Source organism: Colletotrichum godetiae, assembly GCF_030913485.1.
Source record: "Colletotrichum godetiae strain CBS 193.32 chromosome Unknown BDP55scaffold_12, whole genome shotgun sequence".
Lineage (NCBI taxonomy): Eukaryota > Fungi > Ascomycota > Sordariomycetes > Glomerellales > Glomerellaceae > Colletotrichum > Colletotrichum godetiae.
In genome coordinates this window covers 839,875-863,083 of record NW_026851260.1, presented here as the reverse complement: position 1 = coordinate 863,083, position 23,209 = coordinate 839,875, and the positions used below count along the sequence as shown (strand labels likewise).

At 54.2% G+C, this 23,209-nt stretch overlaps 8 protein-coding genes across 8 annotated transcripts; 5 read left to right on the top strand and 3 right to left on the bottom strand.

The window, feature by feature from the left end:
* Positions 1 to 698: 698 nt before the first annotated feature.
* BDP55DRAFT_547907 (glycoside hydrolase family 18 protein) lies at positions 699 to 5,393 on the bottom strand (the record flags this gene model as incomplete). The annotated part of the gene is made up of 2 exons (XM_060568790.1): positions 699 to 4,977; positions 5,050 to 5,393. 2 exons carry the CDS (start codon positions 5,391 to 5,393, stop codon positions 699 to 701), a joined length of 4,623 nt encoding a protein of 1,540 aa, XP_060432069.1.
* Positions 5,394 to 7,088: 1,695 nt separating this feature from the next.
* Positions 7,089 to 7,892, top strand: BDP55DRAFT_726736 (uncharacterized protein; the record flags this gene model as incomplete). Its single annotated transcript, XM_060579186.1, has 1 exon — positions 7,089 to 7,892. The coding sequence occupies one exon, from the start codon at positions 7,089 to 7,091 to the stop codon at positions 7,890 to 7,892; it is 804 nt and encodes a 267-aa protein (XP_060432068.1).
* Positions 7,893 to 8,262: 370 nt separating this feature from the next.
* On the top strand, positions 8,263 to 9,619 carry BDP55DRAFT_657788 (uncharacterized protein). Its single transcript, XM_060574431.1, has one exon. The coding sequence runs from the start codon at positions 8,525 to 8,527 to the stop codon at positions 9,269 to 9,271; it is 747 nt and encodes a 248-aa protein (XP_060432067.1). The 5' UTR covers positions 8,263 to 8,524; the 3' UTR covers positions 9,272 to 9,619.
* Positions 9,620 to 9,929: 310 nt separating this feature from the next.
* Positions 9,930 to 10,696, top strand: BDP55DRAFT_67503 (uncharacterized protein). Its single transcript, XM_060575707.1, has 2 exons — positions 9,930 to 10,458; positions 10,609 to 10,696. The coding sequence occupies exon 1, from the start codon at positions 10,010 to 10,012 to the stop codon at positions 10,361 to 10,363; it is 354 nt and encodes a 117-aa protein (XP_060432066.1). The 5' UTR covers positions 9,930 to 10,009; the 3' UTR covers positions 10,364 to 10,458; positions 10,609 to 10,696.
* A 182-nt stretch (positions 10,697 to 10,878) lies between these two features.
* Positions 10,879 to 12,037, top strand: BDP55DRAFT_692457 (uncharacterized protein; the record flags this gene model as incomplete). Its single annotated transcript, XM_060577117.1, has 2 exons — positions 10,879 to 11,100; positions 11,171 to 12,037. The coding sequence occupies 2 exons, from the start codon at positions 10,879 to 10,881 to the stop codon at positions 12,035 to 12,037; spliced, it is 1,089 nt and encodes a 362-aa protein (XP_060432065.1).
* A 662-nt stretch (positions 12,038 to 12,699) lies between these two features.
* BDP55DRAFT_739090 (uncharacterized protein) lies at positions 12,700 to 15,631 on the bottom strand (the record flags this gene model as incomplete). The annotated part of the gene is made up of 4 exons (XM_060580395.1): positions 12,700 to 13,417; positions 13,481 to 14,714; positions 14,835 to 15,293; positions 15,352 to 15,631. 4 exons carry the CDS (start codon positions 15,629 to 15,631, stop codon positions 12,700 to 12,702), a joined length of 2,691 nt encoding a protein of 896 aa, XP_060432064.1.
* A 2,399-nt stretch (positions 15,632 to 18,030) lies between these two features.
* Positions 18,031 to 18,922, bottom strand: BDP55DRAFT_67356 (uncharacterized protein). The gene has a single exon (XM_060575604.1). It carries the CDS (start codon positions 18,834 to 18,836, stop codon positions 18,279 to 18,281), a length of 558 nt encoding a protein of 185 aa, XP_060432063.1. The 5' UTR covers positions 18,837 to 18,922; the 3' UTR covers positions 18,031 to 18,278.
* Positions 18,923 to 20,394: 1,472 nt separating this feature from the next.
* On the top strand, positions 20,395 to 21,810 carry BDP55DRAFT_548382 (phosphatidylinositol-specific phospholipase C; the record flags this gene model as incomplete). Its single annotated transcript, XM_060568833.1, has 1 exon — positions 20,395 to 21,810. The coding sequence occupies one exon, from the start codon at positions 20,395 to 20,397 to the stop codon at positions 21,808 to 21,810; it is 1,416 nt and encodes a 471-aa protein (XP_060432062.1).
* Between the last annotated feature and the right edge of the window lie 1,399 nt (positions 21,811 to 23,209).

Here is a 23,209-nt window from a genome sequence, read left to right as displayed (position 1 = left end):
CGATAACGATCAGCTCGCCGTATTCAACGTTTATACTGAATTCACTTCATGTTCATGAATCACAAGAAAATCTTTATCTTCTCACTCAGCATATGGATATTCTATCCGTGTCAATAACGAACCCTGACAATAAATATCACTTCCTAATGAACTACCTTGTGAGATTGGGTTCCGAGCATCGATTTTTGAGCAAGCCGGCATGTGATGAACGTCCGGGGTGTAAATCGCTCGATTTCCATCCTGCTTCTTTCCTCACCCTACTCCTCGATGCCGGCCGTATCCACACCACCTGTTTGCTCGGTATAAGGGTATGGTTCTTCCGACTGTCTGGTACGTAGGTCCTAGCGCAAGCCAAGCCGCCTCCCCCTTGTTCCTCCCCGTCATTTGCTTCTACATCGTTACACACGACTTTTACGCATTGCCTCATCTAGGAGATATTCCGCCGCGGACGGGGTGGTACAACTACAAATGAGGTGGGTGATACGTGTCAAAGCGGAGCAAAAAAATAAATGTCAACCATCAGTAGAAAAAGTAAATACGTTAAGAATCCTGAACCCGAACGTACAAAAGTATTTCCAATTTCATACTCAAAATATACAAAAAAGAACTTGCTAATACCATGCTTCCAGATTATATCCAATACCATTGATCATAGTTCCACACAAAAGAAAAGACAAACGAGAGACAGCGTCGCATGCTCACGACCCGTTAGCGCCCTGCACGTACGCCTGATCATACCGGTACGGCATGGGGTGCGTATCATAGTAAGCATCGTACGTCAACAGAGAGAAGCCCGGGTCGTTGGCGGCGATGCCGCTAGGCCAGCACTTATTATCGCCGAGGCCGTCGTTGGCCGGCGGGTTGCCAGAGTGTCCGTACGACGCGATGGTGAACTCGGGGTGGGTGTTGACGCCGACGGCCACATACGTCCGCAGCAGCTGGGAGTTGGGCCGGCTAATGTGCTTTGCGCTCGCCGGGGCGCGGCTGATGGCCGAGTCAAAGTTTGCGTCGGACAGCTCCTTGAGGGTGCTGGCGAAGCAGGCGCCCTTCCACATCTGTCCCGCCTTGCGGTTGTCCTTGTCCGGGATGTAGCGCACTAGCTGGCCGGTACGGTCGACGCCCGAGTTGATGATGGCGGGGCTGCTGGCGTCGAGAAGGTAGGCCGGTGGATACTCGTCGCGGTCGCAGGCCTTCCACTGGCGGTTCCGGTTCGAGGTCCAGCCGGAGCCGCGGTGCTGGCTGCTCCAGGTGGCCGTGGCCTGGGCGTCCTGGCGATGGGCCGTGGTGGCGGCCGCCTGCGGGCACGTCAGGGTGGCCCAGGCCTGGTTGTTGCGGATGACGCTGCTGTAGTGGTAGCAGGCTTGCGACCAGGCGGCGCTGCAGGTGGCTTTCACCTGGGTTGCGCGGGCGCCGTAGGTCAGCGACGTGATGATGAGCTCCTCCTTTTGAGTCTTGCTGGCCACGCACGACTGGCGGCGCATGGTGTTCTTGGCCGCTCCCAGCCGCAGCGTCGACTGCGACTTGGGGATGTTGCACCTCTTGCGGATGCCACCGCTGCCAGGCTGCGTCTTACCCAGACCGTTGGCGCCGCTGCCCGTGCCTTGCTTGGGCTTGGACCGGTCGGTAGGGTTTGCCTCGTCGCCCTTCTTGCCGCTGCCCTTGGACGTCTTGGGCTTCTTGAAGCTCGAAACTCCGTCTGCGACGGAGCTGAGGATGCCAAAGATCTCCTTGATCTCGTCCGGCACCAATTCCGTCCCGCCGCACGGGCTGAGCCACCAGGAGAAGGCACCCTCGGGGTCTTCCTCCTCGGGATACAGGTATGCGGCCATCTGCGCTGCCGTGGTGGCCATGTCGAGTCCAGCATCCAGAATCTTGCCCACGCCCGGAATCAGGCTGGCGCCCACGTCCAGCACCAGCTTCAGTGACGACATGAGGATATAGCAGCTAATCTGGGCGATGATGGGCATAGCCTCCAGCACCGTATCCGCGATCTCATTGATCAGGTAGTTGTCGCAAGAGCAGGTGCCGGGCGCGACATAGTACGACGTTCCCGGGTACTTGTCCCAGGGAATGCCATTGGGATAGTCCTTGGTCGCGAAGAAGCCAATGCAACCGTAGTTGGAGGTTCGACCCTCCTCCTTGGCCTCGTCGAGCTGTGACTTGCAGTAAGAGTAGCATTGGAACTGGGCCTCGTCTCTCAGTTTGGGATTCTGGTAGATGAGGCACCTATTGGCGTTGGCGAGCCGCGCTTCAGTGTAGTTGAAGTAGTTTGGGTTCTCGGGGCTCCAGCCGACCTCGATGACGCCGCCATCCTCGTCCTCGTCGACCACGGCCGTCGTGCACACCTCGGACGGGCAGTAGCCGTGCGAGCAGGCGAAGCGGCACAGCCGGTTCAGGTCGACATCAGTGTCGTCCCAGGCGATTATGTCTCCCTGGACTGGGTTCTCCGCTGGAATTGGCAGCATTTCGCCCCTCGTGACGCAAATACACAGCGAGTCCGGACACAAGCCGAGGGAACAGGTAAACTCACACAGGTCGCCCGAGTTTGTAGACCTGTCCTCGCCCGACACACAGCCCTCATCTCCCGTGTCGCCGCCGCGGTCCAGCGGAACTTTCATGTCATCGTCACCGAACGTCTGTAGATCGACGGCCCAGTCAATGCTTCCACCAAAGTTCAGCGTCTTCCAGTCATCGCGCCGCGTCAGCTTCGTCGCGGGCGTCATGTAGCTGACGTAGTCGCCCTTGTACAGCATGACGTCCGTATTGGAGTCACCGTCGTGGAACATTTGCGAGTACGACCCCTGCGTGATGATTTCGTTGATCTCAGCAAAGGAGATATATCCCTTAGTCGCTGTACATCGGCCGGGGTTCGCATCTGACTCTATGCGTGTCCCTGTGAAATCACACAGGGGGCCCCAACAGCCATCCACAGCCATGCGGAACGAGCGGCCGTAGCTGGCCTCGCCGACCATGATCTTGTTATTCGCGACGCCTGCCTTGGTTATGATGGACAGCGTGTTGCGCGTCTCGGTTAGGTTGACGTGGCTACGGATACACTTGCCGGACGGGCACGAGTCGAAGGCGTTGGGGTTGCCATAGTCCCACTGGCCGTGTAGGTCGTACGTCATGTATACGATATAGTCGATGACGGCCGAGATGCGGTCAATGGGAAAGGCTTTGAGATACCAGTAGGACGCAGGAGCCGCGATGGAAACCGACTTTTCGGTGCCAAGCTTCTGCTTCAGCGAAGTCAGGAACCGCAGGTACGCCACACCGTCCCCGGCCTGCCCGATGGGCTGCCCGTCGACCATGATGTCGGGAGCGCCCGGGTACTCCCAGTCAATATCGATGCCATCGATTCCCTCGTCCTTGGCGAATTGGGCAAGATTTGTTGTAAAAGTCTCGCGGTTGTCGATGATGGCGCGGCGGATGATGTTGTACGTGGCCGGCTCGGTCGAGTAGGCCCAGCCACCGAACGACACAATGCGTTTGAGGTCCAGCTTCTTGAATGCGTCCCACTGACCGTGCGGATCGGTGATGACAGGCTTCCACGTGTTTGGGTCGATCTCGGCGAAACCCCAGTGCATGTGGGTATAAGTGCCGTCGGTGTTGGCCTTCTCGGCACGTAGCCAGAGGCAGTCACGGTTCATGTTCCACGACTCATAGTAGCCCACACGGGAGAAGCTGGCCGGCGGGCCCGAGTTCTGCTTGATCTCGTTGCCGCAGTTGGAGATACACGTGCTCTGGAAGCCGGGCAGCTTGGTGCCCGGCCCGCCGCCCTCCGGCGCGTGTATGTCGCAGTGCTCCGGGAACGGTCCGCAGAAGCCCCAGTTACTACAGCAAGCCTTGAGGGGACACGGGTTCAGGTCCGCTATAGACGTGCCGTCGGTCAGCTGTAGGGTCCCCGGCACCAGCGGCCCGCACGCCGCTCCCTCCTGCGGCGGCGGCAAAGGCGCGTTGCCGGAGCTCAGACACATGTTGTAGCTTATCAGCATGTCCTTGCACTCGGTCCACGCCCACGTCTTGCCCTTGTTGAAGCCTTCGATCTCGTCCACTGTCAGGCCGTACTGAAGGGCCAGGGATTGGCACGTATCGCCAGACGCGATGAGATGTGTGGCACACGTCCCGTCATCGCCCGGAACGGGTTTCCACCCCCCTGAGTCGCCGGCCGAGCAGCAGACATACTGGTTTGGCTGTAGGGCGTTTGGGTTTGCGCAGTCTATCTTTGGGTTGTACGTCGTGAAATGGGAGCCCCTGATGCCGCATCTAGACGCGAGCGTTGTGCATGTGTCGCCGGACTGCACCTGGATGTAGGAGCAAAAGGCACGCGAGTGTAGCTTCTTGTGAGGCAGCTGCGCCGTCGTGCTTCTCCTGCGCCGCGTGGCCAGTGTGGCGTTGCCGAATAATGTTCCATTGTTGCTCAGAGTATCGTTGAGCCCGGTCGCACTTATAATGTCCAAGACGGCCACCCCCTTGAGCTCACCCGACGGCACAAGGTTGGCACCGGCGGCGCACTTTCCAGCGTGCCAGTCTGCAGCCGTCTGTTGGACAGCGGCGAGGTTGCCCATGTTATCCACGGCGATACCAAACACGCCTGATGGCTCGTCGCTCTCGCAGAGCTGCGTGACCAAGCGGTTGGGCACACGACCGTCAGCCTGCAAGCGTCCGGCCAGAGCATCGATGGCTGGACCGACAGTGCCCTTGCCCAGGCCGGATCCGATGTAAATCCCCGCGACGGTCTGCTTGTAGTAGCCGAACAGGAACTTCTCGTCACAGTTATCAGTCGCGTTGAAGTAGGCGCCCATGGCCTCAAGTAGACGCTTCACATCGCCCACGTTGCTGGCTCCGTCGCCGTCGGCACTGCTGGTGCTCGCAACCGGCAGAGTCTTGATGACCTGCTCGCCTGAGACCATGCACGCGGGAGCTTGGTCCAGAGAAGACTGGAACAGGGTGTCAGAATTCTTCGGGTTCCCCATGCTGGCGGCCGTCTCGTTGGCCACCTTGGCGGCCTCGGTCGTTGCAAAAGTCGAGTTGATGTTGCCCGGCGACGTGATGGGCTCCCCGCCGTCGGCGCCGCCGAATGTGCAGCCACGGATGAGCACGGTGGTGGCCGGATCGTCCAGCGGCTGCGTGGGCGAGAACTGCAGCAGCATAGGCTGCTGGCATCGCCGGAGCCGGTCGACTGAGAAGTAGGTGATCCAAGTGTGCACATTTTCAAGGTGTGCACAAGGAAGTGGGCAGTCGTGCTGGTCCGGCTCGTATGTCTTGATGTCGCCGATGGGAGAGGGGTCGTCTTCGCCCACAGGTTCGACGACCTGGTTACCGTCAAGGTTGACAGCACATTGCACGAGGCTTGCCCCTAGGACGAGGGACGCCGTGATGTATCTCCTCATTGTTTACGTCGGCCACCGAGTGGGTATGTAATGAGCGGCACCGACTGCAGTCACTGTGTCACCAGAAAGGACAGCGGATAGAAGGTTGAAGACATGGCCTTGAGCAATGTTAAGGAGACCCGGCGACACCACACTGCTTTGTAGCTCGTTCAGGACCATCGTCCATGGCTCCGTCTTCTCCTTTGCCTGCACCTCTACTCCGTACCTAAAGTAGGTATCATTATCAAGTTTCCTTGTACGGCGTGTCCACACTTACAGGGCTGAGGATCCCACGGAGTCTACCGTCAAGCCAAGATATTTACGGATACCATGGAGCTCATGGACTCGAGCGAGTGCCTGGCCTTAGCTGCTTACCGAGTCTTTACTTCGAAGACAAGGACCTCTGTTCGACACACCGCGGATCGATGTAAGGCACCCCATTTAAGCCTATTACAGTAGGTAGTGTCGGGTAGCACCCGGCTGGAGAGCCAAACTCCGGGCTCCGGCCACGTCGCGTAAAGACGCCCGCCTATCCATCAGCCTGGGCCTACCTCTTCTCTCGAACAACATCTTGGCCTATTTCAACGTCTCAACCAAGACGACGCCTTTTGGTTTTGATGTTCCGGTGAAAAAGAGTGAACCTTTCCAGAGCACTTAGTTCAGTGCTATAAGAGGTACCTTTTCTGTTCGGAAATAAAGGTATAAAGTAGGCGTTTTTGGTAGAAGAGGACGGTGTTTGGAGAAAACGTGTACCACCTGCAGCGGCAAGGTGCGTCGACGTTAAGCTTAACTCGCGACCCCACATGCGCCAATCATATGTAGCTCGCTATTTGCCGTAATAGGCTTAAATGGGTATCTTACATCGACCCTCCATTCTAGAAAGTCCACTTTACACGCTGCATTTTGGCCCCTTCATGGAGTCAGACCTGTACTTCTGTATCACGATCATTCCCCGTTATTCTCAGTCTGTCGTTCATTCGCAGTCCAAGGCACAGGTAATTAACTGTGCGGCACAAAAATGTCAAGCTGACTGCAGTAAACTATCGAATAGATCACACAACACGGCACATCCCTTCGACCTTTTTGCCAAGCCTTCGGGAAGGCTGCCTGATGACCGAAATTTAAGAATTTGCAGCACTCGACTCAAGCTGAATCCTTCCCAGGCCTGTATCTTGGCAAGAAACCTGGTGGGAATATCCCTCATGTACAGATACACATCTCTATCCAGACATGACCTCCCTTGCAGATCTTTCTTGTCATCTCCGTGGAGGTCTGCGCCTCATGAGAGTTGATGATGGAGTTGCAGCACTGAGTGATTTTGGAAGCTTTCGCTCTATCGGGCACCCTTCCCGGTCAGCCGACCACCAATGGCACGTTCATGGAGTCTAGATGAACTTAGCGCTGGAATTAGGTTGATCGGACCGGGGAAGAAAAAGGAGGATCGGGGGCCGAATCATCATCAGGATCGCCCCTGACAGTTGAAGTCACATCAAGAAACAACGCTTACCTAAGACAGGCGGCACAGCACAAAGCTCCTTACCCCCTACTAGCCTGTCTACCTTCTTTTCGCCCTCACTTTTCATTTCTTTCAACCAAAGTTCGCTCGACTCATGGTCAGCAAATACAACTTCATACAACTCCTTCTCCAGAACCCACTAAAGCCGAGGCTATTCCGGGCAACGTCGCCAGGATCTTAGACCACAACGAAAAGACGAGATGCCGACCCTTGAGCAAGTCGAGTATTCGGAGGAGGCCACCGTCGCCGCCGTGACCGACTTCTATGCCTTCCTGACCAAGATGTACCTTCCCGAGTCAGCTGTCGTTCACCCGCCGTCAGGAGGGTGGCCGACGTTGGCCTCTGATCTACAGGAGCTGGGAAAGTCAGACGAGGTGCTGAGCCTGCTTTCGCACCTCCCGTACATCCGCCAAGATGATCTAGACGACAGCGAGATACCGCAGGTCACTCCTGGGGGCCGTTGGATAGACTGGCGCACGTACGGAACCTGGGTACGCGAGGGTGGCAGCGACATTGACGAGCTTCGCACCATCACCGAGGGCCCCGCCATCATGGACAACGTGCCCGAGCACGTTGTTGGTCTGACAATGAGCGAGCACCATGTCTTTTTGATTGACACGGAGCTCGGCGTAGTCTACTGGCCCGAGTGCCCCGGCCGGCTCCGCGACGGGCCCCGGTGCATCGAGGACGACCCGTATGACTACTGCGACGACGAAGACGATGCCGAGTGGCGTGCCGATGGCGCCGCTTGGTCTGTCGCCGACTTCTTCAAGGTGCTCAAGGCCGAGTACCGCTTGCTGCGCTGGGTGCCGTGGAACGAGTACGAGGTTTTGGATTCGGAGAGCACGATGGCGAGGAATCCTATTCCGGCGCTTCAGGAAGTTTTCAGACGTCACGGCTGGCCTAATTTGCCACAGTATCGCAAGGAGGAGTGCCTCGAGGAGACGAAGGCGGTCAAGGCTGCAATGGAACAGGGAGTTGGTGAGGAGGGGGACAGCGCTTAGAGTTAATGTGAATAAGATGTGTTCGCTTGCGTGGTAGGCATGCTTTGAAGGAGCCGATTCGTTACCGAGTTTGACCGTTTACACAGTACTTTGATAGGGTTATACTGGGGAGTGATCCTGCAGGAAAATGATAAACGGCCAAGCCAAAAGGTTACTACGGACCCAGGGAGGTTGAGGTTATTAGTCTTACATGCATGATTATTGTCGCATTCTTAATTTGTTCCTGAATCCTGGGGCGTAACGTCGGGTAGTACTCGCGGCCTTGGCGAACTGGTTCAGAATTTCGCCCCCAGCCGGCACAGCAGGAGGCAAATCTAACTAACCAAACAGACTTGTGTTCTATTACATGGCTAATTTGCTTTGATCTCAGGCTGATCGCCAACAGGCCCACCTACTTGTATGGATATACCTATGGCTACGGTCGACAAAGACCGCGAGGCTGTCAGCACGGCATTTCAACGTCGTCCAGCTCCCTCACTCGCGTCTTCGTTGGACTCCTCTGCCCTTGTCTTGACTCTTCGCTCTGCGTTTTCACCAACTTCATCCTTCTCCTCCATTTCTCGGCCATACCACCACCGGCTTTCTTCAACAATCACCTCATCATACCAAATCAGACTCCAGTCTCAAACCTAATGATGAAGCCGGCCGTGCTCGCGATTCTAGGCGCCTCCGCGGCAGTCGCCTCGGACTCCACCATCACCCTCGTGGCCCGACAGGCGACGACCGGGCCCTCATCCGCCTCCATGTCTTCGCCGCCCTTGACGTCGATGGAGCCCTCATTGACACCGACATCGACGTACCGCGACCCGTGGCAGTGCGCAACGCAGAACCTCTCGCAGTACTTTGACGTGCCCAAGCCCTCGGGCACGCTGAGCGCCGCCATAGAAGGGTACATTGACGAGCTCGTAGAGCCCTGCTTCGAGACGGCTACGGGCGCCGACCTGTTCAACTGCCGCGTCACCGAGTCGTCACAGCTCTGCGGCTTCACCACCTACGCGTCCGCGACGGCGAACCCGGCCCTGATTACGGCTTTTGCGTCGTACGAGAGCGCCGCCGCCTCGTTTTGGCGCAGCAACAGCGAGAGCGTGAGCTCGCTTTCGGTTGAGTGCGCATCGGCCTGGGACCACTTTGGCGAGCTCAACCACGCCTGGTTGAATCAGACTATCGCCTACGCCAGCTGCGTACTGAAGGATTTGCCTCCCGTCAGCAGCACCACCGGTTCGTCGTCTTCGGGGTCCGGATCGGCTACCGCCCCTGGCACGGGGGTCACCGGGGCGACGAGCAGCGTGACGAACACGGCTGGGTTGGCGAAGAAGACGGATTTGTGGATGCTTGCTGGCACTGGTGTTATTGTCGGGGCTGCTAATGCCTTTGCATGAGAGGTGGACAGTTCAAATGTTAGATATGGTTGAGATCACTACGTGTTGTGTCTATTTCTTTATTTCTACATCTGTTTTTGTTGGGGTTTTGCATGTGTCAGAAAAGGACTTGATCAGACAGATGCTTATTATCCTTCCTCCTTACATATTAAGCCAGAACACATGAAATTACTCAGGTGTTTGTTGTTTGATTATTGTAGGTACTGCAAGCGCTTGGGAAAGCTCGCCCTTTGTGGATATCTCTGTACAGAATTGCCCTTTAGTGTATGCTAGCTCGTACGCATCTCTTGAAGTTCACCCCTGCATCAGGACCCTTTAATCGCGTAGAGCTTTTGCTGAAAAAGGCACGTCTTATTACTTAGGTGTATGCTATACAAGAACACGTATAGCGAGAACAGTGTCATAAGAGGCCACATAATTAGTCTCAAATACCGTAATCTGTGTAAATTGTTGAACTCATGGCTTACACTGTGATTCCATTCCCGCGATGACCACAGTGGGCTTAATCGACCATGAAAGCGACAGCGCAACAGACGGAGACCGTCATATCGCGGTTCACTATACTCGCTAGTGAGCCATAGGATAAATTCACATGGTACATCATCATAATCCTGCTTTCGGCTGTTACTTCTAGGTTGGTCCTATGATCCTATCCACCGTATAGAGTAGAAACGCCGAGGTCTAGCGGCTTGGCGAACGATTTGTGCCTGGCCAAAGACGCCCCACCCGCAGGGCCGCATGGCACTTTTGCTTGGCAGTACCTGTACTTTTGCTTTCCCATGTGCTGCAGCCTGCTTATTCTCGGCCTTGAAATCACTGGGGTCCGGATCTGGATCTTTTGAACAAGTTTTGGATCTTTGGTATCGTCCAAAAGTTAATAATAAGGGTCCTCGCTTGGATGGTTGGCATAATCACACCCTCCATGTCAGCCCGCTCCGGAAATGTCAGTGGCGAAGGATCATCTGCTATGCCTCTGTGCTTCTCAAGGGGCCAAAACAAATCAAGCACTTAGACGATGCTACATCTGGTAGCAATATTGGACCAGCTGACGCTCTGCAACTGTTAATTCCGGGTCTTGCAGACGAAGTGTAAGCGATGTGGTTGAGATTTCGGGATATGGACGGCTCGACACCAATATCGCCAAGACAGAAGGATTCTGAAGGAATGAATATGGAAATTAGAATCATGTGAGTGACCGCAAGATTCCGGGACTACCAGGCCGGCAACTGAGTCGGAAGCGAGGACCTTATCCGTAGTGCCCTATTGAGGAAGTTGGAAAAGTCCGTGGCGTTAGTGTTTCTCAACTCAGGTCATCAAGCAGACTGACCGACTAGCAGTACCAGGTATGGTGTCTGCCTAAAACTATGTCGGCGTCTGGCCCCGTATTCGTCTCCCCCGGCCTGAAGGAGAGTGTCGCGGCTCTTTGGTAGGCAATGGATAATGCCATGAAAGGTTACATATATACCTGCACTCTGGATCGTGATGTATCGTCTGGCGGATAACGAAATTGTCGATCCGATAGCAGGAGTCCATCATCCCAAACACGCAAGACAAACAACATCGGTGTCACCGCTATCAAGCATACAGAAACCAAGCAATACAACACCATGCTACCTTCCTTGTTGCCCTCACTCCTACTCGCCGGCAGCCTCGTCGACGTGGCGCTCGCCGGTGTGGCTCATCATCGTCGCGATGGCTCATCCCCTTCGTTGACATACGATCCCAACACCACCACGTACTGCACCTGGTGGGTTGACCTGACCGCGGCCAAGACCTGCAGCGCCCTGCTGAGCGAGAACGCCATCGACTTGGTCTCGTTCCGAAGATGGGTAAGACATACACTCAAGTTGCTCCCCCAGTCGTGAAAGATATTCCTGTTTACCAGAACTCTCGCCCCAGAACCCATCCATCACGGACACTTGCGTCCTGCAGACGGGCCACTCGTACTGCGTCGAGGCCTTCTTTGAGCCGCCGGTCAGCAGCACAGCCGTGCCGACCACGACGCCCGCCAGCAAAACGACGTCTACTACAACGTCAACAGCCACGACGTCCACCGGCAACGGCGTGTCCACGCCGCTGCCAACGCAAGCACAAATCGTCACCAACTGCAACAAGTTCTACTATGTTCAGTCAGGCGAATCGTGCTCCAGCGTAGCCACTGCCAACGGCATCACCCTAGCCCAGTTCCTGGAATGGAACCCCTCCGCGGGCAGCACCTGCGCAGGCCTCTGGGCCAATGCCTACGCCTGCGTAGGCATCATCGGCGGCGCCACGGCCACGGCCACGAGTCCGCCGACCACCACCACGAGCACGGGTAACGGCATCGCCACGCCCACGCCCACGCAGCCCAACATGGTTGGCAACTGCGACAGCTTCTACTTTGTTGTCTCGGGCGACACGTGCGCCTCCATCACGAGCAAGTCCGGCATCTCGCTGTCGCAGTTCGTGGAGTGGAATCCCAGCGTGGGCAGCTCGTGCAGCGGGCTCTGGCTGAATGCGTACGTGTGCATTTCTATTGTTGGGCACACGCCGACGACTCCGACGCCGACGAACCCGGGTAACGGCGTGGCGACACCGACGCCGATTCAGGATGGGATGACGAAGAGCTGTAAGACGTTCCACTTTGTGGTCTCGGGGAATACGTGCGCAACTATCGCTTCGCAGTACGGTATCAGCGTCGCACAGTTTACGACCTGGAACCCGGCTGTTGGGTCGTCGTGTACTGGTTTGTGGGCCAATACCTATGCCTGCGTGGCTGTGTTGTAGTAACTGGATTGAGGAATGAGTCTTGGATATGGTGTGGTGTATCTTGTTGTTAGGAAATTCTTTAGTCCATATTTTGAAAAGTAAATCTTAATGTTGCTTACTTTACTGAACAAAACAATGCGTTCGTTGTCGACCTTGAAATAAGCTTACTTTGGTGGGATGGGTAAGGTGAGGTGAGCATCTCAGGTAATGTGGGTCTGACCCATGTCAATTGGAGCAGGGAGGGCATGAGGAGGGGGGCACGGCGTTTAGAGTTGATACGAATACTCCGTAAGCCATGTTCATTTATGTGTTTGGCATGCTCTGTACTCTTGGTATTCTCGGTAAGAGGTGCAACCCGAGCCTATTCTGGCCGAGTTTGACCGTTTAGTTGTACAGTACTGTGACGGAAATTTTGACAAACGGCCGTTGGCTGATTTCAGAGGTCTTTGCCGCGAACGATAGCTCAATGATCTGCGGTTGATGGCCCTCCGTTCTCCAACACGACAAAGACTATCATAACAGATCTATCCGCAAACACTGACGTGACAAAAACTGTTAACCTTTGTATTAATGAGCTCATTCGGGATCAGAAAAGCGGCAGGATAGAATCATTACGTAAAGAAGGTTGTTTCAAGATCCAATTGCATTGCCATAGTTCGTTCCCGTAAGCTATTGTATGGTTACTGACTGTCGGGGGTATCGCTCAAGCTGAGGTAGCTCGCTGTATCGCGAATACCCTGCATCAGCACCAAGGCAAAGCAGTCACGGACCCGGCCACCGGTGACAGTATACATGAGGTCAGGACTCTTGAGGGTCTCGATCCCCTCAACTGGGTCACGAACCAGGAAAAGCTTTGACGATTGCCCTTCGACATAATCGCAAACCACAGGATAGAAAATCTCGTCAAGAGGGTCAATGGCAACAAAGTAGTACTCTTCAGAGCCAGGTCCGTCATAGTAGGGAGCCCACGCGACAACGACGCTATCAGTAGGGCCCTCCAGCTCGGGTTCGACACGCAACCTAGAAACACCGAGCTTCGTCATGGTATTGCCGTAGTAGTGCATCAGTCGTTGGGCTCCGTCGTAGATGAGGGCGTCGTCCTGAGTAGCCCACAGCTCCGAGCAGAGGTCATTGTCTGGTCCGTCGGTGACCACTGCGTACAAGTTACCGTTGCTGCAAGAAATGATCATGGTAGAACCGGTAGGGTCAATAAGTAGAGAATACTCATATCCGTTGGTGTCGTTGTAAGCCCTGTTCGGAATGGACTCGGGCTCATAAGAAATGGTGGAGGAGCCTCCCTTGTAGCTGTCTGTGGTGTCAACAATCGAGCTAGTGGACTCAGAAGTCTGTCGATATCCAATATCACGCTTGGTGACGCCGGGGGGTCTGGGGGGTAATCTATACGTGTTAGCCACAAGGATCTTGTTAAAACGGCAAAGGTAGTGAAGGCAGAAAACTCACTCGATACATCCCTGGGCCAGGGGACGATCGTTGGTATCCAACAAAGGTATCTGCTTTGAACCCAAGATGTCGATGTAGAGTCTGTTGCGCCAGCTAATTTGTGTGCTGATACCGGTACAACCATTTGTATCTTTAAAGCCGGCCGAGAAGCCGCCCGTCTCAGAGAGACCGATCGAAGCTGCAACTTGAGCAACACCCTTGATTGACGGCTCATCAATGATGCCTACCGACTTATCCCAAGATGCGATCTGGAGACCACACTTGATACCGATAGGCAGACCAAGTGACGTGGAGAGCATCAGCTCACCCTCCGCTTCGAAGACGGGCTTGAAGTAGGGCTCCCAGCCACTCTTCTTGCTGTTAGCAGAGTTAACGAAGTCAATGAGCACATGAGCGTCCTGCAGCCCCATCTCAGCGCCCGCTAATAGCTTTCCCTTGGCCGCTGCTTCGACTTCAACTCGAGATCCGACGCTGATACGTGGGCCAATGTTAACAACACCATAAGTCAGCCCAGGCAAAGCAACGTTGATCAGGTCGTTGTAAAACTCCTGCTTGTACGTGATCTGGGCGTCAATCCCTATCTTCAGAACGAACTTGATGTCCGTTCTGATGTCGACCTCGCCCTCGAGGAACCCACCAATAGGAGTCCAGCGGGCTCGGCCAGCGATTTTGGCGTTGCCAAACGCACCGCATCCGACGCAGAAAATGTTCATGTATCCGTTGACCTTTTTGTCAGGGTCATCCTCCTGAGAGCCTAGCGCTTTTAGAAGAATGGAGTCGCCCCACGGAGACTGGACCTGCTTAGTCTTGGGATCACTGAGCGTTTTGTCGTCGGGGTTAGAGGACTTGGGGTTGGGGAGGTGCCAGTAGATCTCTTTGTTGATGGAACCTCCGATTGAGAGAGCTTGTTGCGTGGCTTGGTAAACTGCCTTGAGGGGTTGCACGATTTTGTTGAAGAAGGACCTAAACCATCGCTTACGGAGATATCGGCGTTGTTTCCAAAAGGAGTCCTCTGGGTCAATGTCGTACTTGAACTCCTCTGGGATAGATTCTTGGTTGAACTGAGGGGCAATTTCTTGAACGAATTTAAGACTCTCGGCGCTCAATTGGGTGTACCCTAGGTCCTCGTCGAGATTCTCATCGAAATAGGCGCCAAGACAGGCCGTTGGAAGGCCATACTTGGTGTCGGCAGGAGCCTCGCAACTGCGAGGTGCCTGTAAGTCGGTGGTATTCACTGCAGAAGAGCTGTTTGAGATTGGACTGCCAGGAGCTCCGGGCATACCAGCTGATCCAGGCCCAGATGAAGGTGATCCGGTTATGCCAGGGGCGCTCAATCCTCCAGAATAGGTGGGACTGGCACCAGATGCAGTGTTGCCGGAGGTGGCGGCTGGTGCGGATCCCCATGTGAATGTTGATCCAGAGGCTGATGAAGGCTGCGGGTGATGTCCTCGAGGGGTCCAATGGCCCCATTCAGTCTCTCCAGAAGTGATAATATCGTCAGGGTGACTAGGAGTTCCGGAGGCCGTTATAACAGAATCTCCACCGCGAAACGTGAGTGAAGACACGCGGAAGAAGCAACGATCGCCTTTCTCGTAATCACCGCATCCTTTGACGAAGACGATCAATATCAGGCCTTCATCAGTGCTCCAAGTATTCACAGCGTTCTGGTATCCGTCATGGCTGCCGAACGAGATGATCAGATCTGACGAGTCGTATGAGACGACTGCTACATGATCGCAATGGTCTAGGTTGACCGATGGGGCAGTAAAGTGATATGTGACAAAGGCATAGGCTCCTGCTTTGGCCGGATCTGCTCTGCTGCGTTATTTCATCGTGTTCTTGAAAACAGGCTGGTCTAGTTTACATACCACCAACACCGTAGTACATCTCGGAACCCTTGCTGGGGGGAACTGGTATGACATTGGCTGCCGGCTTTGTGTCACAAGACCAATGGATGTTTGGCGACAGAGTGGCGTGAGGCCCATCGTGAGCAAACGTCGCTGTTTGTTCTCCCGTAAACCCGAATCTATTGGCCTGTTCCACGGGAGACGGGCAAGGGGTAGGGACGACAGTCTTAGTAAAGGTGGCGTTGCTACCGGGTGCAAAGGAAGCTGGATATGCGCTCGCGGTGCCAGCTATAGCTACCAGCATTGCGGCTCGCATTTTGAGTAACATAGTGGCGCTTGATTGAGTATAAAGAGACTAAATGAGTGACTGAAGTAGCAGAAAAGACTGACGATGAAGCAATAAGACCCTGTGAGGTGTAAAGGAGCGTAGTGGGCAGCTTGGCAGAAAGACATGCAATGTATTCGCTATGTAGGTCTGAATTTCTTTAAATACTAGAATCATTGATAGGAGTGTGATGCTGTTTCTCAGCGTGATCTCGACGGAGACATAATCCAAAACCTTGCCACAAGCTAGATGTCAGAGAACATTTTGCAAGCCAAAAGTTGTCTCTTGAAGTCAAGACAATGAATTCCTCTTCCATCAAAGTCAGCCGTCGAAAATTCCGACTGCACACAGTAGATATTTTTCAGCCTTGATTACCATTGAAGCGAGCGGTCTTTCCATTGCAAGAATCAAGTGTTCGACGACCTGAGCGTCCCAAGACGGACCATCAGACAAAGCAGGTACAGGGGCCAGGTTGGAAGGCGTTCATTTTGCAAATCGCTTCACCATTCCGCAGGAAATTTGCCATTCTAGAAAGCATTTCCACTTCGAGCGGCTGATCAGACTGATTACATTGAGTCCTCGCGCGTAGCTAGCCACACAAGCATAGCCGTTTCTTGCGCGGGAGGCTGATGAGATTTCTTGACTGGCAGAAGTAATTAATGAGAAGTCGCCCGGATCGCAGCACAGAACAGCTCTGATGACTGCTCGGGACTTAGACCGACTCGCTTCTGTAGCAGCCGGGTACATTCCCAGCTTTCAAACTATAGTCTGAACGCTTCTCACTGGCAAAATGACAGGCCTCGTGATACCAACGACGAGTGATCTGTTTTAGGGATGACATCCTACTCCAAACATGTACACGCATATAACCGACTAAGACAGCACCAACTGAAAATGTCTAATCTAAACGCCTTGATCCACCTCAGCACGACTCACCTCAGCGCACGCCAGTCAAGCCGTTTGTACAAACGCATTCTTGGTTACACGGAAACAAGCTTAAATAGTAGCTGGAGTTGCAACGTGGGAAATGGAAAAAGTCCCTTGCCATTCCTGCGAGGATCTGGACGAGATACGATACCACTACAATTCACAGGACATGGTAAGTTGGTAACATCACTCATGCCCATGGTGCACTCCACAACTTGCTCCTATCCCAGACGTTTGGGAAGTCTGAGAAAGTAAAACTCCACGTGAACTCCTAGTCCCAATAGACCTCGATATTGAACTGTGCAGGTGGCGGCGTCCTGCGGCTGAGATTCCCTGAAATACCATTCAACAAGACAAAATTACAGGCTACTGGAACGCTTAGTCGCACATAATTCGCAAAGTCTACCCTCGGATCTCGCTTGAGTCTTCTTTGAGACTGCACATTGTCCGAGGAAACGCTGCGAATCGAGTGGTCAGATCCGCCTGAGCCCCTGGGGAGATTCGCCTCGACTTTGCGATAGCCCACGCTCCAGTCTGCGAGGCATAACCTTCGGTGACTGTATCTACATATTGCTACTTACTAGTAATTCCTTACTTTGAACGTTGTCGTGGATCTCACTCTGGAAAGGTGAATCCAGTCAATTCAAGTGAACATGTACCCAAACATGACGATGTTTCTGTAAGCCTGTGATTGTTATTGAAGCTAGCTAGCAAGTGGTGAGTGTCAATTGACTTTGGATGAAGTAGGCTGAGGGTAGGTAAGAATGAAGTTGGAACGGGTTTTGCAGCGAGACATGAAAACTTGGCAAAAGAGTCCGGATCCCAGAAGCCTCTTTTCACGTCAAATCAGTCAGGAAAATGAAGTCTCGCGAGGTTCAGCCCCGAGGGTTGAAGTTTCCTCTGAAGGGCCAATGTACGAAGCCAAGCACATTGGCTAGCCAAAGAACATCTGTTCACATCTAAATCGTATCATACGTCCATTCAAATCATCACACTCTCAATGTTGCACTTCTTACAACCCCCCTATTCCTATCCCCTCACTTAGTCCCTCTTCCTCTTCCATCTGCTCGACCCTCCAACCCAAGACCTTCTGCAAACTCGCACTCCTCGAAAGTCTCATCCCGTCATTCGGACTCATAATCCTGGGTCCCGAGGTCAAACTCATCCCTCCCACACTCCCATCGGGAGGGGATGTACACTAGTCTTTCTTTTGGCAGTCCACGCCGGTATCAGACTTACTTGTTAGCCGCTTCCGAGATTCTCAGAGGTCGCACACCGAACACAGCTGGTTACACCAGTACTAAAGCAAAAAGCCGGTGCTCACAGACTTCAGTTAATAGGGGAAGTTTGAAGATCATAAATATATGTTGATCTTCGAGGGATATCAATAGTAAGAACATCTTAAGACGGAGCGCATACACGCCTATATATTCACTCTTATAAGTCAGATTAGGTCTCGCGGTGAAAACGACGTGAAGCAGCCTCTAAGCTGAGTATGCGCTGATCAGATATTCATTACTACTCTCGTATACGGCCTGATGAGAATGAGTAGTGTAGTCTTTCGACTAGTTTCGTCCTCATCTCTTGTTTCCTTCTTCTCATCTCTGGCCTGCCCTGTCTTCTCAATATTATTTGGCCTCTTCGTCAATCGTGGACCCAGTGTCTTCCCCACGTTCCTCAAACCCACAGCTTAGTCCTCCTAAGCAGTCCATCCCTTAGTCTTCGCGGCAGGAGCCGGGCAAGGAGAGGTGTTATTCGGGTAAAAGATGTCATCCCCAACCCAAACGGGCCAGACCTCGTTGATGAAGGCCCGCGAACCATTATTATTGGCAGCGGTGACTTCAATGAACATGGTTAGGGTCGGCAACGTATTTGGCAGACCGTCCGGCCCGAACAGCTGTACAAAGGTGAAATTGCCCTTGGCGCCGCACACCTTGCCGGTGATATCGGCGTAGTCGCTACGCCAGCTGTAGGCCTCGACCTTGTAGTCGGTGATGAAGTCCTCGGTTGAGGACTGGACGTAGAGGCCGGCGTAGACGGGGTCTTCCGCGTTGAAGAGGAAAGAGAACCTAGCGACGGGCGGGCCTTCGAGAGAGGTGATTTCGGGGGCGCCGTAGGTGGTGACGTCGCCGTCGCTCTGGTTGTACCAGCCGCCGTGGTTGTACTGAGGCCAGGGGTTGAGCGTTGGGGCGGTTGCGGAGGCGGCTGCCGTGGCGGCGAGGGCGAGGCCTGCGGCGATGGGGGGGAAGTTGACCATTTTGAGGGTGGATGGGAGGGAGGTGAGGTGTTGAAGGAGTATGTTCGCGATGGAGGCAAGAGGACGTTTAGTTGGAAGCTCACCAGGAAGTAAACGACTATTTATACGCGAATATCGTCGAACTCGAGACGGGACTTATGGGCCTAACCATGCTGTTCAGCCCATTGCCCTTCTACGAGACGTAGGCGAGAATAGGCAGAAGTGCGGGTAGTGCAGATTTCATCGTGGTGCTGCGGGTGCCTTCAAACTCGACCAGGGCCTGCCGCCCGAGTTCGAGGCCATGATGCCACGAACACGAGCGCGGCGGATGACGCCCCCAAGTTGGGATTAGCTGTGGGAACTTTGGGATTGAGATCTGATAGCTTCTTTCGCCACGATGGTTCAAGGAGTGTATTCCGAGCACAGGAGTATATAGTGAGGGAGTTGAGAAGGGCGAATGGCCCATCCCAACCACTGTGCCGCTGAGCAATGCTGCACAAATAAGTTTGGGCCATGTTAAAAAAAACAAAAAACGGCACGGTTGCTGAGAAGGGACGTTGCTAAGTGTCTTTGCTGACGGACCGTACGGATACGAAATATGGCATTACTGGAAGGATTCTCGACTTCAGGGATTGATACGGGCAGAGACATCATAGGCCGCCCTGCCCGCTGTAATCCACCGGGCGTAAGCCGAAGGACGTGCATCCTGCGAGAATCTGAACGCTATTATTTTCCGTCCGTCCCGTTCCGTTGGCCAAATCGTCTCTTCTTTTTTTTTGTTTTTTTTTTTGACTCGGCTAACTCTATGCATCAGATCTTGATCAACCTTGGCTGACAAGACGGACTCCACGCCCGATCACTTCGTGTATGTACCAGGTTTGCCCACCCTTTCCTCCCACACAATATTTCAGCTGCTCTTCGGTCCGAACTTTCGCTGTCAGTCTCAAAACTGTCACGTTCTAGCTAATCCATGACACAGGTCGCGGAACAACCAGGAACACCCCAAGTCTAGCTCTCCTGCGCAGCTGGCAGCTCCCCAACGGTCCAATAAGCAGCGCCAATTGCAGGAACGGCTTCTGTCTATCACTGCTGGCGAATCACGTCCAGTTTCAGGACACTAACGACCAGCTCTACTCCAAACCAGCAGCGCTACGGCGCACCATATTGCGACGTCAATCGCACCAAAGACACACACACCTTCGATTGCGGTATTCCCGACCTGAATCATTGCTGTGACTGTGAGGGAGGCCCGGTCAAGCTGAGCTGAGCTGAACGTACCTACGGTACCTTGTTCGTAGCGAACCGGCATGCATCCCGACGAGACGTACAATCCCACCCAGCCAACCGTTACAACCCCCCTTCCTTGGCCGTAGGTCAGCCCAGCTCCAAAGAGCCCCATTTTACATGCAAGTAAAGGCCCTCCCAAGCCTTCCAAGACGGCTCTGTACCCCGGAACACGCGTACATGAAGCCCGCCGAGGGGCTCTAAACCCCCGTGAAAATCCTCCTCCACGATGGGTAACTGCTTCTCACTTCTCCTCCCCTCCCCCTCCTCCCCCTTGCTCGAGACCGCCGCCGCCATGACGAACCTCACCATCCGTAACCTCACGGCCCTGCCAGTCATCCTCAAGCGAGTCGAGCGCTTCGAGGGCGAGAGGAAGCGCACCGGAGACTTCCTGGGCAACACCTTTGGTACCATTGGCTCCTTCATGAACGCGACCAACTTCACCACCAAAGAGACCCACGCAAAGGGAGATGCCCACCAGACAGAGGACGTCGATGTCCATGTCGAGCCCTTCGCCATCAGCGGCACCGAGATTGGCGCACCAGACACTGGCAACCACGATGTAATTCGTCTCCAGTTCGAAATCGAGGGCCATCGTTATGAGATTGACGCCCCGAGCCCCACCAACCGCTCTTCCGTCATGAAGAAGCTCGACGATGCGCCTCTGGAGCTGACGGCCGTCTACGTGGCCAACGGCGCATTCCTCGCCATCATGTCGTCCGCAAATCTCAACGCCTGGATGCACGAGCTGCGCGACGACTACCCGCTGCCCCTCCTCTCCATCCCTGGCACCCACAACTCGCCGACATGTTACACGGCGCTGCCGTCCGTACGCTGCCAGGCCGTCGGCGTCCGCGAACAGCTCGATAACGGCGTCCGCTTCCTCGACATCAGAGTCTCCGTCTCCCAGGACAACGACGACCTCTCCCTCGTCCACTCCGCCTTCCCCATCTCCCTGACGGGTAACAAATACTTTGCCGACATGCTCTCCGACATCTACGCCTACCTGGAAGCCAACCCCTCCGAGACGGTCCTCATGTCCGTCAAGCGCGAGGGCACGGGCAAGGGCAACGACGAGCAGCTCAGCCGCTACCTCCGCGACCGCTACGTCGGCCGTGACGCCCACCGCTGGTTCGTCGAGCCGCGCATCCCGCACCTCGGCGACTGCCGCGGCCGCATCGTCCTCATCCGCCGCTTCGGCCTCGACGAGCCCTTACGCGGCGAGCACGACGGCCGCGGCTGGGCCATTGACGCCCAGAACTGGCCCGACAACTGCGAGGACGGCACCGTCGGCGGCGGCCTCATCCGCGTCCAAGACTTTTACGAAATCGACCAGTCGACAAACGTCGAGAAGAAGATCAACTTCTCCCACGGCCAGCTCGAGCGCGCCGCCGAACAGCTCTTCCACCTCCCCGGCATGCCCGACTTCAACGCCGACGCGCCGCCGCTGCCCTTCTTTGTGAACTTTCTGAGCGCGAGCAACTTCTTCAATGCCACCTGCTGGCCGGAGCGCATCGCCGCCAAAGTGAACCCCGCCGTCATTGAGTATCTCTGCGTACGGCATGGCGAGCCGGGCAAGGGCCCCCACCAGCTCAACGTCGGCGACGCGGCGACGGGCATCATCGTCACGGACTGGGTTGGCGCACATGGCGATTGGGATTTGATCAGGTGCATCGTGGGCATGAACGCGCGTCTGCAGCTCAAGCATTAGGTGCGTCTCGGCCGCAGTGTGCGACTGGAGACTGGCGCAAGGGTTGTGGATATCAAGGGAGGCAAGGCATCATTACACGAGCAGAAAGCGAAGCGACAGAAGGTTTTGTGATGAAGAATTGTTTTTCTTATCATTTTCAAGTTCAACAAACTATGGAATAAGATCGGGTCTCACTAGAGAGAGACCGTCGGGGTTCCTAGAAGTTGTCATGTTAGCCAATGTTTTGCCAAAGAAGATGCAAAACAAAAAGGTAAAAATGACAGGTCTCGATCAGTTCTCCAAGGTGAATCGGTTTATGTTTTCTCTTTCATGATATTCAGTACTAGAGCTAATAAAAGGTCATCCGTGAGACGGGGTGTGGCGGCACTTGCGAAAAAGAAAATATGTAGACCTACCATTTGGGTATCATAGCAAAAAAGAGAAACATCAACAAGCATATTACCTATGTCACGAGTCAGCGACGTGTCAGTCAAATGTGAAGCAAACACCAAGTGAATAGTCTATACGCAGTTAGTGATGGTGTCCCAAAAGATGGGAGACATGGGATTGGACTAACCTCAATATCAGAAAGTGTTAATTACGTTCATGTCCAGCAAACACCGAAGTGAGCGCCAGTCAAACAGTGTGAATACTTGATCAACTCATCATAGTATCGAGAGACAGAACACGTTCGCTCCTTTGGAAGGCAGGGGAGGGAAAAATGTTACCTGCGTCGTGGATAGTCAGCATTGCTTGTCTCAACCAGATGAACGCAAGCTTCCAAGAGGTTCCTTCGAAGGCGGCATGAAGGAACCCGTCAACCCAAGCAAGAATTGGTCACCACGATCAGGTGACGATCGATCTCAACAAGAAGCCCCGACACCCAACACCACAGAGTTTGTACGCTCCGTTTGTTTCTGGCGAGGGGCATCGAGGTTCATTTATGTCCGCCCGTTCGTTCAAAACTTCCTCATGTGTGGTATTTGCTTGTGGGTAGGGGAAAGCAGGCAGGCGAAGCCTGAGGGCTCTGTATTTACCTATCCGATTGATGTTAGCATGAATGCTACCTGGATAGATGCGAGTAAAAAAAGAGGCGATGTTTTGGCTCTAGATCAGACAAGGCTGAAACTATTGCACCGGATTCAACATTATGTATTCTGCATGAGGAATCCCTATGGTGTACGAAGTGTTCATCATATAGAGGTGAGGGAAGGAGGGCGGGCTGCTGAGACGAAGAAAGTGTGAACGAACCTTTTGAAAATATTGTCAAGAGCAAGGGCCTCTAAATTTGAAGCGATTGAAGATTCTGGAGAGAAAATTCTGTTGCGCGTTAGCTTTGGATCAACGACTCCATAGACGCGAAAGACATGTAGCTGCGCAAGAAATTTTGCTCAGTTCTAAGAAAAGTGTGACACCATGG